The 15,784-nt window shown below is 36.6% G+C and overlaps 1 protein-coding gene across 1 annotated transcript; it reads right to left on the minus strand.

Annotated features, from left to right (window-relative positions):
• Window positions 1–5,497: 5,497 nt before the first annotated feature.
• LOC140827597 (serine/threonine-protein kinase CTR1) lies at window positions 5,498–14,402 on the minus strand. The gene is made up of 16 exons (XM_073190325.1): window positions 14,286–14,402; window positions 12,898–14,141; window positions 12,373–12,671; window positions 12,150–12,294; window positions 11,486–11,601; window positions 10,326–10,516; window positions 9,531–9,917; window positions 9,393–9,433; window positions 8,984–9,052; window positions 8,235–8,335; window positions 8,054–8,138; window positions 7,884–7,982; window positions 7,710–7,778; window positions 6,919–7,050; window positions 6,681–6,775; window positions 5,498–5,947 (listed from the first exon to the last, which is right to left on the minus strand). Exons 2-16 carry the CDS (start codon window positions 13,771–13,773, stop codon window positions 5,851–5,853), a joined length of 2,802 nt encoding a protein of 933 aa, XP_073046426.1. The 5' UTR covers window positions 13,774–14,141; window positions 14,286–14,402; the 3' UTR covers window positions 5,498–5,850.
• Between the last annotated feature and the right edge of the window lie 1,382 nt (window positions 14,403–15,784).

Here is a 15,784-nt window from a genome sequence, read left to right on the forward strand (position 1 = left end):
GACCGTCCGAACATGCACGTGTCCAGCTGCTCTTGACACCTCATGATCGGATCCACCGAACCTACACTTCGGAACGTCCGAACTCCCACGTGTCGATCAACTCTTGACACCTAATTATCGGATCCACCGAACTCACTTCGGACCTTACGAACTCTTCGGTGCTTCCGAACCATCTTCGGTCCGTCCGATCATGACTCGGTCAAAATTACACATTAAACCTTCTTAATCACCAATACTCCGTTAATTACCCAATTTGGAATTCGGGCTACTACAGTGCCCAAAAAGAAGCAAGATAAAAGTCCATATGAGTTATGGAAAGGTAGAAGTCCTTCTTACCAATACTTGCGAGTGTGGGGGTGTCTTGCCAAGGTAGCAGTACCCACTCCAAAGAAAGTAAAGATAGGACCAAAAACTGTGGATTGCATTTTCATTGGATATGCTCAAAACAGTAGTGCATATCGTTTTCTTGTAAATGAATCTCAAATACCTGATATTCACAAGAATACGATAATGGAATCAAGAAATGCTTCGTTCTTTGAACACATGTTTCCATGAAAATCTAAGGAAGAACCAAGTTCATCCAAAAGATTATATGAAACAAATGATGAAGAACAAGAGCTTGATCAAGACACAGAACCTAGACGTAGCAAGAGAGCTAGGACTGAGAAATACTTTGGTCCGGATTTCATCACTTTCATGATGGAAATTGAACCTCAAAGCTTCAAGGAAGCAATGAGTTCATCTGAGGGACCTCTATGGAAAGAGGCTATCAATTCCGAAATGGAATCCATTTTACAAAACCATACGTGGGAATTAGTAAATCTTCCTCGGGGAAGCAAACCACTAGGCTGTAAATGGGTTTTCAAAAGGAAAATGAAATCAGATGGAACCATAGATAAGTATAAAGCCAGATTGGTAATTAAAGGTTACCATCAACGTGAAAGGCTTGATTACTTTGACACATATTCTCCTGTATCGAGAATAACCTCTATTCGTGTGATACTTGCGATTGCCGCCTTGCGGAATCTTGAAGTACACCAAATGAACGTAAAGACAGCTTTTCTAAATGGAGATTTAGAAGAGGAAATTTAAATGGAACAACCTGAGGGATTTTCTGCGACTGGGCAAGAAAATAAGGTATGTAAAATGGTGAAGTCCCTGTATGTCTTAAAACAAGCACCAAAGCAATGGCACGAAAAATTTGATAAGGCCATGATGGCAAGTGGATTTAAATTCAGTTAATGTGACAAATGTGTATACATAAAGAACACTGAAATGGGATATGTCACTTTATGTCTTTACGTAGATGACATACTTATCATTGGTAGTAATGATAAGATGATCAAATCCACCAAGAAATTATTGAACTCAAGATTTGACATGAAAGATTTGAACTTAGCCGATGTAATCCTTGGAATTAAAATTCATAGAACATCAGAAGGGCTAGTCCTAAGTCAGTCACATTATGTTGAAAAAATACTTGAGAAATTCAATAACGATGACTCTGCATTGGCTAGAACCCCGATAGATACCATTCAACATCTATCAAAGAATCGAGGTGAGAGTATGTCTCAATTAGAATACTCTCGAGTCATTGGAAGTCTGATGTACTTAATGAGTTGTACAAGACCAAACATAGCCTATGCAGTAAGAAAATTGAGTAGATTCACGAGTAATCCAGGAGTTGAACACTGGAAAGCAATTATCAGATTGCTAAGATACTTAAGGTACACTCGTGATCATGGGCTGCACTATACCAGATATCCTGCTGTTATTGAAGGATACAATGATGCAAATTGGATATTTGATATGAAAGACTCAAAATATAAAAGTGGATTTGTATTTACTTTAGGAGGTGCAGCAATTGCGTGGAAATCTTCTAAACAAACTGTAATAGCCAGATCCACAATGGAATCTGAATTTATAGCTCTTGACAAGTGTGCTGAAGAGGCTGAATGGCTGCGTCACTTCTTAGAAGATGTTCCCGGATGGGAAAAACCAGTGCCAGATATATGCATACATTTTGATAGCCAATCTGCGATTGGAAGGACACAAAATAAAATGTATAATGGTAAGTCTAGGCATATACATCGTAGACATAATACCATTAGACAACTACTCTCAACTGGAGTTATCTCTGTTGACTATGTAAAGTCAAAGGATAATATAGCGGATCTGCTAACCAAAGGGTTAAACAAAGAGTTAGTTTCGAAAATGTCAAGGGGAATGGGGCTCAAGCCTATAGAATAAATTGGTGCGAAGGAAAACCCAACATACGCTGACTGGAGATCCCAAGAACTAGGTTCAATGGGACAACCTAATCGCACTAATTTGGAGAATCATTGTGGGGATTATCCCTAATCCATTTCTATTATGAAACAGTGAATGTTGAGGATAAGCTTACGGCTTTTAATTATTCTGATAAGAAGCAATATAGAATCACCTATGTGAGAGAGAAGTGGGGCCGCTTCGAAGGAATTGCAGGGCTCAATTCTAGACCCTCTTGCAGAACCAGGCGTGTGTTCATGGCCAAAACGAACACAATCAGGGAGAGTCTTGTGTGAATTATATCACAATTCACACAAACGGATGTACAGTTCAAAGACATCACGTCTACTGTCAACCAGTGAATTAATATGCTTTCACAAAGGAAGGTTCAAAGGATAACACCTGCCTATCCTATGCAAGACTCAACTGTCGAACTTTATCAGTGGAATTCTTTCGTATAACTTCAATTTCCATTCATGTGGGGGATTGTTGGATTAAAGGTGGACTTTTGGCTTATGGGCTTTCCATGTGAGTGAATGGAAATTTGAAAATATGGGTTTGTCCCACATTGGAAAAATGAATGGTATAGATAAATTTATATTGTGTTACATTTTATGGAGGTGTAACAATGATTGGTCAAGAGGCTCTCTCTCGCGCACACAGGCGCAGGGGGGGTGCAAATCATGGGCCCGATTTGCGGTGGAAAAAGGCTTGACTTGTGTGCAAACGTACGAGCGCGACCTGGGCGCGTCGAATGTCGGACCGATCAAGGCAAAAATCATCTAGCAGTCTATGCCATCTTTTGTTATTTTTTTTGGATGAGACCTTTCACATGCCCTTGAGACTTTTCACATGGCTTTGCTTTTGATGCTTCATCTCACCAACTCTTTGTGTTTCATCTACCATCTTTTAAGGCAACCTTTGGCCTTTCATATGGATGGTATTGACATGTATAAATAGGAGATGTGCTTAGCCAAGAAAGATGAGAGAAAAAAAAACACCTACAGATTCACTTTCCCTTGCATTTTGTTCTCCATCTTGCTGTCATTCTGCTGAATTTCTGGTTCTGCTGAAATTCTGCTACAGTACTTCTGCATTGTTCTGCTACAGTACTTCTGCTTGTTCTGCTACAGTACTTCTGCTCCAGTCCTGCTTCTGCTCCGTCTACTGATAAAGTTCAGGTACTGATTCTGTTCGCATTAGCATAGTGCTTTGTGCTGCAACTCTGCTAGTTTGCCCGTTGTATCCTGGGAAACAGACGTCCGTTGAATCCTCGGAGCACATACCGGAGGGGACGAATCTGTTTTAAGGAAACTGTACAAGCTACAGGCCTCGGTTTGATTTAATTAAGCATTATACTATTGTTTTCTTCAAGATATATTTTGATCAACAGGAGCTGATTCTGGAATGGGCCACTCGGACCAAACTCATCCTCCTATACACTAGATATAAGAAAGGTGTTTAATTATATACAACATATATATTTCCAAACCGATGGATACAAAGAGTAATACAACTCTTTCATTTTCATTCTCTCAAATGAAAGAGAGCATAACAATTTGTCACAACGTATACAACATGTTGTATATAATTGACACGTCATTCTGGCAATAAAGTTTCATCTTTTATTTCGTAATATATACATTTTATATCTTGTATTGTTATAAATGAATATGATGAAATATTATTTTCTTCTATTTAAGGAGCCATAAAACTTTTGAATAAATGGATTGGCCATTTATGTTTCCACGCCTATCTTATTTGATGCTGAATAATTTTAGACATCAGATTATCTTTTTCAATCCATAGTCTAAGTTTAGGATCTCGAGTCTCATTCCGATTTTCTGCTTCCTTCAATGATTTTCTTAAAATTAATATACAAAGTATTGCATTCTTGAGCAAAGAAACTACTTGAATAGATTTATTCAGATTCATACGTTTAACATAATCCTCGTGGTTCATAATTTATAATCCTTGTATTTTCCACAGGAAATTGAACATAGTCGTAATTTTTTTTATCAAATTATTCGAAAGAACATCAAATTAAGGACTATTACAAAAAGAAGCAATTAAAATTTCAAAACCTAGTATTTAAATTCAACGATTCACAAGTCGTGATATTGTATTGTGATACTGTCTAATTTGAAGTCATTCGTATTCATTGTCATACATCTTCAAAGTTGCAAACCAAAAAAGAAGAATCCAAATAATAGCAAAATTCGTCTTAAGATTGTTGGTGGGGATTCTCCTTATCACCTTCATTTGATCAGTAACATATATATAACTAAACTCTTGAAAATATGTTTTAAAGTCGAAGCATGAGAAAACTCTTAGTCCTTAAGACAATTTTGCCCCACACATGGTCTTCACGGGATATGACAGTCATCTCCTGATATTCAGCGATTTCCAACTTGTGATAGTAACACTACAAATCACAAGTTTCATAACCATAAAATGAAACAAACTTCTTTTTGAGAATAAATGCTAAATGATCTTCATTTGTTTGATTATCTCAAAGTTGATGTTATATTGTCTCTCATTATGTTAATTTATTCAGATGGATTGATATATGAGTCACAAATCTCGAAAATTTAACCGATAAACAATTTTTTTTTGTGACAACAATTCCCATGAAAAATCGCAACTCTTGATAAACAACACCTCCGCCTCCGCCTCTACCTAGGAATTTCCAAGGCAACAAAACCTTCCTGTCAGCCTTGGAATTTCCAAGGCAGCAAAGTAATGAAGCGCCTCTTTACAGGTGCCTCAGCACCTCCGAAGGCTAAGATACTTTAAGACTCTTCTTGTTTAGTCGATTTTTCTTTTTGTTTTCTTTTACTTAATTTCTATTCATTAAACTCCAGCATTTAAACAATATCATTTATAATTACTGCACATTTCAATACAATGAGACTTTCAAACTTCCAACCAGAAACAGTAGAGAATATATCACCTGAATGCAGAAATTTTTTGCACGATGTATCCTACACCATATTCAGAACGATTCACCGGACGAAACAGTGACCAGAATTTAACATCAATTATTTGCAAGGTAACCTGCCCATCCGGATCCAATTCGAGGGTAATGGCTCCACCCTACTCGAAAAAAGTATTTACAAAGTATGCCTCTGTCCAAATGTATGGGTTACACTATGAAATCGTGCACCAAAAGTAGTAACAGTAAATAGAGAAAGTGATAACTTCCTGCGGTGTATCCTACAGATGCATATTTCCATAGCAGCAAACTCAGAAATTGTATTAAATATACTGGTGTATCCTCGTATAACATGAAATGAAATCAGAAAACAGAGAATATAGTTGTATTCATATAGTCATATGGTCCATATGCAGTATGCTATTACTGTTCATTCAGGAATCAAAGTTTTTCCTAATGCAACTAGGAGTTGTCCGCAAACAACAATGATTATTTCTAATTATTTCCTTGTACGCCTTTTGCCATGCTATATTAGCAATTTATGTACAAAGATTGCTTAGTAAAAGCTGTAAGCTTGATTGAATCTTCAAATTTGTAAAGAAACGGAAAGGAGAGCGTTCCGGGGTAAAGATATGCTGGATGGAGTTTCATGGTCTTCCCATTCGTATGGACTGTACCGGAGATTTGAGCAACTTCTTCAATGTCCCAACGATATCAGCAAAAGAAGGACGTTGTGCAGGGTCGCTGTAAAGAAAGAAAGTTTGGTTACTAATTTCAAAAGGATGTTGGCTAAGAAAACAGATTCAAAGATGAACTTGCTCATATTGTCCATCTATCTTATTAATTAGCGCAAGGAAACACAAACCTTAATTACACTTGGTGATCATCAAAACAAACGGCGATGTAACTAGTACCGGATCTTAGACACTTGGTGATCATCGGAAGCAAGCAAAACAAACAGCGATGTAACTAGTAACGGATTCATATATCTTACTAACGCCTTCTAGAGTTGCAGTTGAAGAGATACTATTAAATCAGACTTAATACCTCTCATCAGAGAAGGACCATCAGGGACCAAGGGTTAACCGCTCAAATAAAAATATCAATCTTTAACTATAAATTTTCTTCTGCCACCAAACTATGTTATAACACGGACTAAATTCACGAGTTCACCTTTAATCCTATCCCACAAGATTAATGAATATCTGCCTCTACACTCCATCATGCATTTACCATCCTAAAGAACATATCATTTTCTCCAAGATATCAAATCCATTCAAATGTGGTCTTTCATAGCCTAAGCATACATCTATTTAGTTCAATCATCAAATTAGAGCAATTATTGCAACTTCAAGTATTATCCAAGTAATATTTACACAAATCATAGATGACTATAAACCAACTTACTTATACAACATATTTATTGAAATGAATCTTAGAAGGTAAACGATAACTCAAAATGATAGCATTGTCTTACTCAGCCCAACAAGACTCCATCAGGGACGCCAATATCGAGCATGTGTTCTGGGGAATAGAAAGCCTCCTGTTCTGGAAAGCAACCGCTCCAACCACCTACGTGTTTTCAAAGATCATGGAACATAATCATGAAACATAAAGAAGAGCATTAAAATATGGATAACCATTAAAAACGTATGAAAGACAATAAATGTAAAAGTTAGATTATACGTGACTTGTAATACTAAATTGGATGAAACCTGGGCAGGGCTAAGTCCACTCCAAGGCTGTTGCTTTGTGACAAGCTCCCACAAAATCACCCCAAAACTGTACACATCGGATTTTTCATTGGAGGGCTCCCCACGAAGAAATTCAGGGGCCATCCATTCAGGCTGAAAGGAAATGGGGAAGAGTCACATGCAGAATGCATATTATGCAATACAGGAAAATGTTTGAACTTTGAAGTACTAAGAAATAATAACTGATTTGTTGTAGGCATGTCGAAGTCACATTTGAGAGCGTGAATGCATTCAAATATCATCTGGCTGGCACACAACTTTGACTCAATTGTGTTTTATTCATCATTTAACTCTTAGTGATTGACGCAAAAAAAAAAAAAGATGACACAAGTCTTCTGATATATTTTAACCTTTATTATTACATTAACCGGTTCCTAATCATTAAACATTAAAAAAGAAACAATTTGTTTTGGTGAAACAATGAAACAACAAATCATGATAACGAGGGAGTGTATACCACAATGGATAAGGGAATAATTACCTAAGGGCATGTAAAAGTTTTTTCGATGACCAATGAAGCAGCAACTACACAGAGACAGTATGAAGAATGAGAAACCAAAAAAAAATCTTCATTTCCTAAAACAATCACATGATATCGAATTTCCATAATCTTGAAACTTTATTTTATTTACCTAGCTGTCTCTAAATGAAATACACTTGTACCTTATATGATTATATCATACAATTTTAATCCACATTCCTCGGAGTTTGTTTAAGCTGTTAGCAACAGAGGGACGGAAAGATAGACTTACTGTTCCAGCAATGGACTTCGACGATATGAATGTGTTTGCTTTGAACCTTGACAAACCAAAATCACATACCTGAGCCAAGTCATAAGCAATTATTCAGCTATATACTTCTTTTTGTAATATCCAGATATAGGCATGATGGGGTAAAAATTTCCCAGAGCAATAAGAGAATATTACCTTCACAGTCCAATTTTTATCAACCAATAGATTTGGCGATTTGAGGTCCCAATGGACAATAGGCGGCGTCAGACGATGAAGATAATTGATACACTTTGCCTACAATGCAACGTTCATCAGAAAACTAACTGTAAACCACAAAATAATATGAAGAAACAATCAAAACTAACCACGTCTAGAGCCATCCTTAATTGTCTCCTTTGATCTAAAATTTCCCCTGCAGCTGGTCTGTGTATAAGTCTGTATAGACTGCCTCTGCTCAATGGGAATCAATTACACAAAACTTAGCTTATATAAAGTCCCCTTCAATATCATCTTCATTTTGTGTTAGTGGAACCAAAAAAGGTATACCTTGGCAGATACTCGGTTACAATAGACAGATGTGGACGTTTTGTAACTGCGCCCATGAACAGGACTACATTTGGATGACGTATACGTTTCATAATAGCGACCTTCAGACAGTCACAAAATATAATTTTAAGTTTAAATATTACAATACAGGGAAACATAAAATTACATCATACAATGCAATATTGCATAACACAGCGTAAACAAGCAATGGATCCATGAAAATAAAAAGTATGTGCTAGGGTCAATATAACTGGTGAGACTAGAACTTTTAAATCAGAATACATAGTACGATACAACCCACAAGCTATGTTTGTTTTCGTCAAAAACAATTTCTCATCTTTATAAACAAAAATAACATAATTATCTCATTTTGCACTCACATGTTTTAACCATAAAAACAAACAATAAAATACTTGTTCAGGTAGCATTATCCTAGGGGCCAGGTTAATTTTCACAAGGCATTAGTTGTCGAAAACAAGATAATGTTTCCCACAGAGTATCATAGATCCCTTTTCTGCAAAGGTATTGCAAACAGAAAATGGTAAGACAAGAAATCTAGTAAATCTAGCCGACAACTTACCAGCCACAAATTATCATCCAAAGTGTATAAGTAAAGGTTCTAAGGACATTAGTTAAAGGACAAATGCAAACAAAAAATAATCTTGTTATGATTAATAAATCCATTTAGGTAAATAATGTCGAGATAAATATCCAAATGAAAATGCTTAAATCTAGTTTACAATTCATACCTCTCTCAGGAACTCCTTCAACTGATCATCATGAAAATCCTGAATGGTTAGAACCTTAACTGCCACATCCTGCAATGTCAGAAGAATTCATAGGTAAGTAAATGAAAGGAGAACCCAAAAAAAGAAACCGAGTGATTTTCAATTGGCTGTCACCCTGATGAGCAAACATTCGATAATCGGCATTCTAAAACAAATGGGACATTGACAAAGCATAACACACCTAAACCGTGTATCATTTACTCCTTATTTTATTTCTTAATTTATTTGGAGTGTGTGCTAGTGGCAGAACAAACTGACAGATCATGAACATTGACTTTAGAAGTAACATAAGCATAAGCACAATCAAAGTTCAAGAATAAATGCTATAGAATTAACTTAGTCATAAAAGCGAAAGACTTATAAAACTAACCGATCCATGCCATTCCGCTCGATACACAGTGCCAAAAGACCCTATAAGATTAATGACAGATGTATTACAACCCAAAAGTTTAAGAAATCAGCATCATCCAAATAAAAGAAATTCTGACTGCAAAAATCAGAGAAGTACCAGCACCAATACGTTCCTTAATGTGTAAATCATCCCATGAGATCTCAAGCCAATCCATTGCAAGAGAAGGCTCCAGACTCAAGTACCTCGGCATGGTTGTGGCAGAAGGTTTCCCATGATTGCGAAAAGTGTTTTTCATCTCCAACATTTTTTTGCTATCAGAGAAGGTTACATTGGGAGGTTGGCTGTCAGCTTGACTTACAACTGCATTTTTTAATACACTAATCTCCTTCCTGGACGTTTGTCTTGGGACTGTTGTGTCAACCCCTGGTTTAGAATAATCATCTTCATATGTTTTAGTACCAGTAACACCAAAAACTTCTGTTCTGCACCCATTGTCTTTTGCACTTTCCAGCAAACTAATACCCTTCATTTCATCCCCACTACCTGAAAATACATCCTAGATGGTTAAATGGTTCATAATTGAAGAAACATACATTGAAATTCAATTACTCATTCTTCTCCTACTTTTCTCTTTGTTATTTTATTTAACTATTATTTTTTATATGTTTCCCTTTGTTATTTTAGTTTACGAATCAAGTTATTGCATCTGCAGCCTTGAAAGAGACTGATGAACTGATCTCTCAAACGGTCCTTGATTTTCATACAGCAAAATCAAGTAAGATAACACATTCAGCATCAAGGATGACCTTTCTTCATCACCTACTAACACAATCCTCACGTGATTGATACCAATGCCAACATTCACAACACGCCCACCAATTTTAGATAACACTCACTAATTGTACGGAACCTGAATAAAAGTACTGTAAAGACAAGTAAAGTATCATGAACCTGAATATAAAGGATTGTTGGAGCAACATGCATGCTTTGTCTTTACTGATTGGAACTCATTGATTAGATCAGGTCGCTGAAGGTGAGATGCTTGAAATGGTGAAGGCACAGAAGCAAGTATACTTCCATTTATTGATGAATCTGGGCCATGGACATTCCCCGGTTCTCCTACCAGATCAACAACAAATTCCCTGATGAAACATTAATGTGTTAAAACAATAAAATTGAAAAAGATAACTGGAGAAATATATTACTGCTAAAAAATATAACTATGCCAAAACATTAATTAACTTATATGAAGTTCTGGCCTAATATATTTGTGGTGTTGCAGTGTGTGTGACTATGTGCATCACTAAACTAACAGGTGTGAGGAATCAATAATAACAGAAAATGATACAAGAGAACCTAGTTCGATGATAGCCATGCACAAGGAAGAGGAGAAGAAATGCCAATATATGGAGGAGAAAATACAGATAATGGCAGGTTAAAGAGAAAATACGAAGGGGCAAAACGAATTGGGTTCAAATGAGATATAGCCATTTTAAAATATTCCAAGATTAAGGCACGTATGAGATTCTCGCAACCACTCTGACATTTTAGGCCAAAAATATGAATTAAAAAAATTGAGGCGCTCAAGACGTCAAGGTGACGCCAGGTGGCATGTATGAACAACCACCCCCCCCCCCCCCCCCCCCAATGGACCACAATAAAGCATAGCAGTAACCAATTTGAATCATAAAATAAACATAAAAATAACAAATTAGCTCCTGATTATGAGCTATCAATTGCATGCACCACAATAAGTTTTTAAGATGTTGAACTCGTTTTAATTGGAATTCCCTAATGATAAAATGGCATTCAATTCGTTAGAGATGATGATTTCCTCTCCTTGCGGTTAAGTTAACGACTTTGGGCATGTCCAAAGAAGAGTGGTAAATGGTATAAGAAGAATAAGATATCATCACTCAAACATGAATTGGCACCATTCTTTATTATATTTCCATTTTCTTTCTTTCTTTTTTTTTACAATCCAGTGCGGTGATTGTTCTGATAGATACGCAAATCTCAATCACATCAAATAAAAGGTAAGTAGGTCTTTAATCTACTACAACGGCATAGGTTATGAGAGATTATAAATATATAGAACGGAATTATTTTACCTGAGAAGCTTCCTTTCATCCTCAATTTTGACAAGACAAGAAGATCGATGGTCTGAAACACAATACTTGCAACCTTGAGCAATTCGGCATGGCAATCCTACATAGTCTGCTAGTTTCTGAATGCAAAAGTTAGCCTCACGTCAAACACAAAAGTACTGATAATTATTAGCAATTTTATCATGGGCACAAATAAAGATGTTTGCAATGTATCTGAATGGTTCGTCAGCTCACATTCCTTCAAGAAAAGAACCCTTGTACTATCATACCCCAGGGTTATAAACAGAAGGACGCGTCTATTTTTACTTGATTTGTTATACGAAGAATGCCTGTCCATATCACACGATAATTTGGTAAGGCAAGAACCGACAGAGTGTAGACAAGAAAGCTATATGAATCAAGACATAGTCTCTACTTGGTTTTGTAAACATGTCATTTGAAGGTATAATTGGCCGACTTCCCCCTGGAAGAAATTCTAACCTAAAGAACACATAGTTGAGAACACGTAGGTGTCTTAGAAACTGGAAGCTTCGTCCCCTGAAATTACAATAAATCCCTAGTGGCTGATACACAACACCTTTAGATCACACGCTTCTGAAAAGATTTAACGCTAAATAAGATTGCGAGGAGGGTTATGCTTGTATACTGGAGTTGGATATACAATAACCTTGAACAGTATAGCACGGTGCCTGCAAAGACCCATGGAGAGGTTACCAATTGGAATCACTATGCATTTGTAAAACTCTTTGAATCTCTGGGTGACTGATGTCCATCCAAGGTGGAGGTCACCTTGCTCTAATGGAAAAGATCCCCTGAAAGTTCACAAACTTGATTAGCATTAGAATAAGTATACAATGTACAAACTTTTAGAACTCTATGGTTAATCCCACCCCATGTAGAGAGCAACAAGTTTTCCAAGTTTTTCTGCCAGAACTAGTGTACTCTCCGCAGAAAAATAAATCTCTTGAGCTTTATCTTCAAGCTCTCTGAGCTGTGAGTCTCCTTGTCGATCAACCAGAATTACCTCCAGTGAAGCATCATTTTGTTCGACAGTTTTTAGCGCCGCCAAGGAAGGCATCCTTCTACCTTCCACGGAGTCATTGCACATCAGCCATAGATACGGCTTCATTCCCAAAATATTGTAGAACCCATCTGAAATTTTGTCAGAGTAAGACAAGCAACCAGTTACCTGAAACGAAGAGATAAAAAAAAAACACAAAATTATATTGAAGTCGTTGTTTTTCCACACTAGAACCTTAGAAACTTATTTCTATACACTGTGACAAAGGACTAACTTATAGTACCTTTAAGAACATCAATAAACAAATCATCCATGAAACATAATTTCGTTAACTTGAAGTAGTTTCAATACGAGTAATCAATTTCTTGTCAAAAAGAAAGCAGTATAATAATACCCAGAGCCGATAGGAGACTCTTTCCATATCAGAAGACCCTCCAACAGTTACTTCACTTGTGCGTTCTTGCGGAAGTAAAGGCTCCGCAGCAAGCGTCGCCTGCTCAATAATCCGTTTGGCCAGCTTAAGCTGCAAGCAGTAGCCTTCTTTGTACATTTGCACCAATCCACTATCGGTGTTTTCCTTCCTCCTACCACCCTCGATCTCCCCCTCCGCATTCTCCTCCTTACCTGTATTTGAATCCTGAGGGGGTAGTACTGCAGAAGTCAATGACCAATCCCCGTCCAAAGTAGTCCCCGAAAACAAGCTCCCGCTGTAGCTTGTGCTCCCAAAACTAGACAATCTCTGCAATGAAACCTGCCTCTCATAGTCCCTTCCCTTCCCTTGCACACGATCATTACTATAGCTACTAGCATCACTCAACTGCCTCTGCAATGACAACCGCCGCCAGCCATAGTCCCCTATAGGTTGAGCTGGCTCAGGCTGCAAAAGTAGCTCCCTCTCATCATCTTCAGTCAATCTGATCTCCACAGGATCGACGTGAAATGATGATTTTTTAATCTTTTTCTTCTCAGAAAGCCAATCCACGAAGGCTGCCGACTGTTTCCCGTGAATCTTATCACCCGTGAATCCATGAGAAAGTCCTACTTTGCAGTCCTTATCACCGTAATTTTTATCAGCACCACGCTTGTCATTACTACTATTATCATCTTTATGAATTTCTTCGTTGACGCTGACCTCTACGAGCTCACAGGCATCTGACTTTCCGCCACCAATCACACATTTCTTCCCGTGATCCGAAACCAACTTTGAAGAGTCGTTAAAATTGCGGTCAGGAAACTGCCTCGGGAAAAAGTAAGTAGTTCGATGCGGCATCTTTTCTCACGTGAAAACAAAACACACGAAGTTTTCACAAAAATCCCAACCCCCAACAAATTTCTGCTTCTCTTTTACTCTATTTCTCTTTCTATACATCCACATCAAACTTCATCAACTCGACCCCGACTTCCGTGAAAGCGATAATACCTTAAAAAGTCCCATCGTCAAAAAACGAACCGAAACCCATTTCAACCATAGACACAACGACGTAGATCAATCATCGGAACCGCCATCAACCGAAATCCAAGCTCGAATCACTACTGCCCTCAAATAAAACACATGAAACGAAACGAAACGAAACGAAGAACATATACTACAACACAAGGTACGCAGGAAGCGGTCTTCTTCTTTTTCAGTGGACCATTCTGAAACCCATAAAGCACCGAAAATGAAACAGAGAACATGCGCGTGTTCCACGCAGAACATAAAATAATAAAATTAGTGACAGTTTAACGCCATTACAACATAAAAATCAGCAAAAAGAAAAGAAAAAGTATCGAATATCGTACGAGGAACAAAGCTTTTCTTGATTTAGTACGAGAGATGGAAGAACAACCAAACATAAAAAAAAGAAAAAAAGTGCTGTATTATTTTAAGCAGCAGTGGGAAATAACAGTCAAATGATCTGCGGGAAAAAGATTGGAAATTTATACGTGCGGCACGAATATCTAACGTGCGCTGGTGGCCGTGGCGTTGCATGCCCACCTCTTGGCTGACGCCACGTGGACTTTTATTTAGCTCCCTGGTCGACACGTAGGCTTGTTGAGGTAAGGGTGGAGCCACATGGCCCACCCGGCTGTAACCCGCACGGCCTTTATATTTTTATATTAAGATTTTGATGCAAATTTATATTTAGTATGGGAAACAGAAAATTAATGACAAAAATATAAAAATTTAAATTTTGTATTTAGTTCAAGTAAAAAAATGAAGATATATTTCAGTAAAATTAAAATTTTAGTCCAAAAAACTTAATTATTATAAAATTAATTTACATATATTATTTTATATTTTGTAAAAAAAATAGTTCTATTAATATTGAATTTCAAACTCTGTGACGGGTTGAGACACCTGTAAAAGGTTCTCCACGAAAAATATATATCTACATATTATATTTTTTTTGAAAATTTAGTGTCCTTTCAAAAATACAACATTAAATTAAATCAGTCTTTGTCATATTTGAAACGGATAGTTGCTCCTAAACGTACAAAAAATTAAAATATTGTATGTATCAGAAATTAATGTTGTGCTTTGGTGATGTCAATATGAACACATAACATGCAGTAAAAATTGATTATTTCACACACACGTAAACTTTTAATAAATAAACATCAGATTTAAATAATGCAGAAGTACGAATAATCGTACGATGTCTGATGGCAAAAATTTACTAGAAAATTGTGTAAATCGTTTACACATAACAATACTAGTGAGACTAATAAAACTGAATTCCTTGACACTCCAAAGATTAAACAGCATCAAAATAAATAAAACTAAAACTAGATACATAAAGCAAAAGAGGCGTGTTGTTCGAAACCAAACGAAACTACTCTTCATCCAACACTTCATTCGGTGTTGTTCTAGAGTGTCGTCAACACCAATCAACAACACGGTGATTATGTGAATCAATCACACAAGCTCTTCTCACGAATCTTCAATACCGAGCTTGTGCAGGTTCAGCAAAGCTCCAGCGACTGTAGCGAATCTCTCTATTCAAATCTAGGATGTTATATCTTAGAGATAAGTTCCTAAATTAAATCATGTGAGATCAATCTTAAGAATAAAATTATCTAAGAATAAATCTTATCATCTTAACCAATTAAAATTAGTCTAAAAATGCAAAATTCTAATATTTCTAATTAGATAAGATATGGATTAAATAAAAATAAGATATTCCTTTCAATATCATCTTTTCGACTCGTATATATAAATAAATAATATATTAATTTATTTTTCATGAACTTTATTGACTAAAAGTGGTAAACTAACTGTCAGAATCATAATTTTGAAA

Source organism: Primulina eburnea, chromosome 3 (assembly GCF_022965805.1).
Source record: "Primulina eburnea isolate SZY01 chromosome 3, ASM2296580v1, whole genome shotgun sequence".
Lineage (NCBI taxonomy): Eukaryota > Viridiplantae > Streptophyta > Magnoliopsida > Lamiales > Gesneriaceae > Primulina > Primulina eburnea.

Excerpts from the sequence above, each read along its gene's own strand:
- LOC140827597 (XM_073190325.1), bottom strand. The coding sequence starts at position 13,773 with ATGCCGCATCGAACTACTTACTTTTTCCCGAGGCAGTTTCCTGACCGC. Across the intron at positions 11,602-12,149 it reads ACCGTGCTATACTGTTCAAG|AAACTAGCAGACTATGTAGG; the intron begins GTTATTGTATAT and ends TTTTGCATTCAG. Across the intron at positions 9,434-9,530 it reads TAAGGAACGTATTGGTGCTG|GGTCTTTTGGCACTGTGTAT; the intron begins GTACTTCTCTGA and ends TTAATCTTATAG.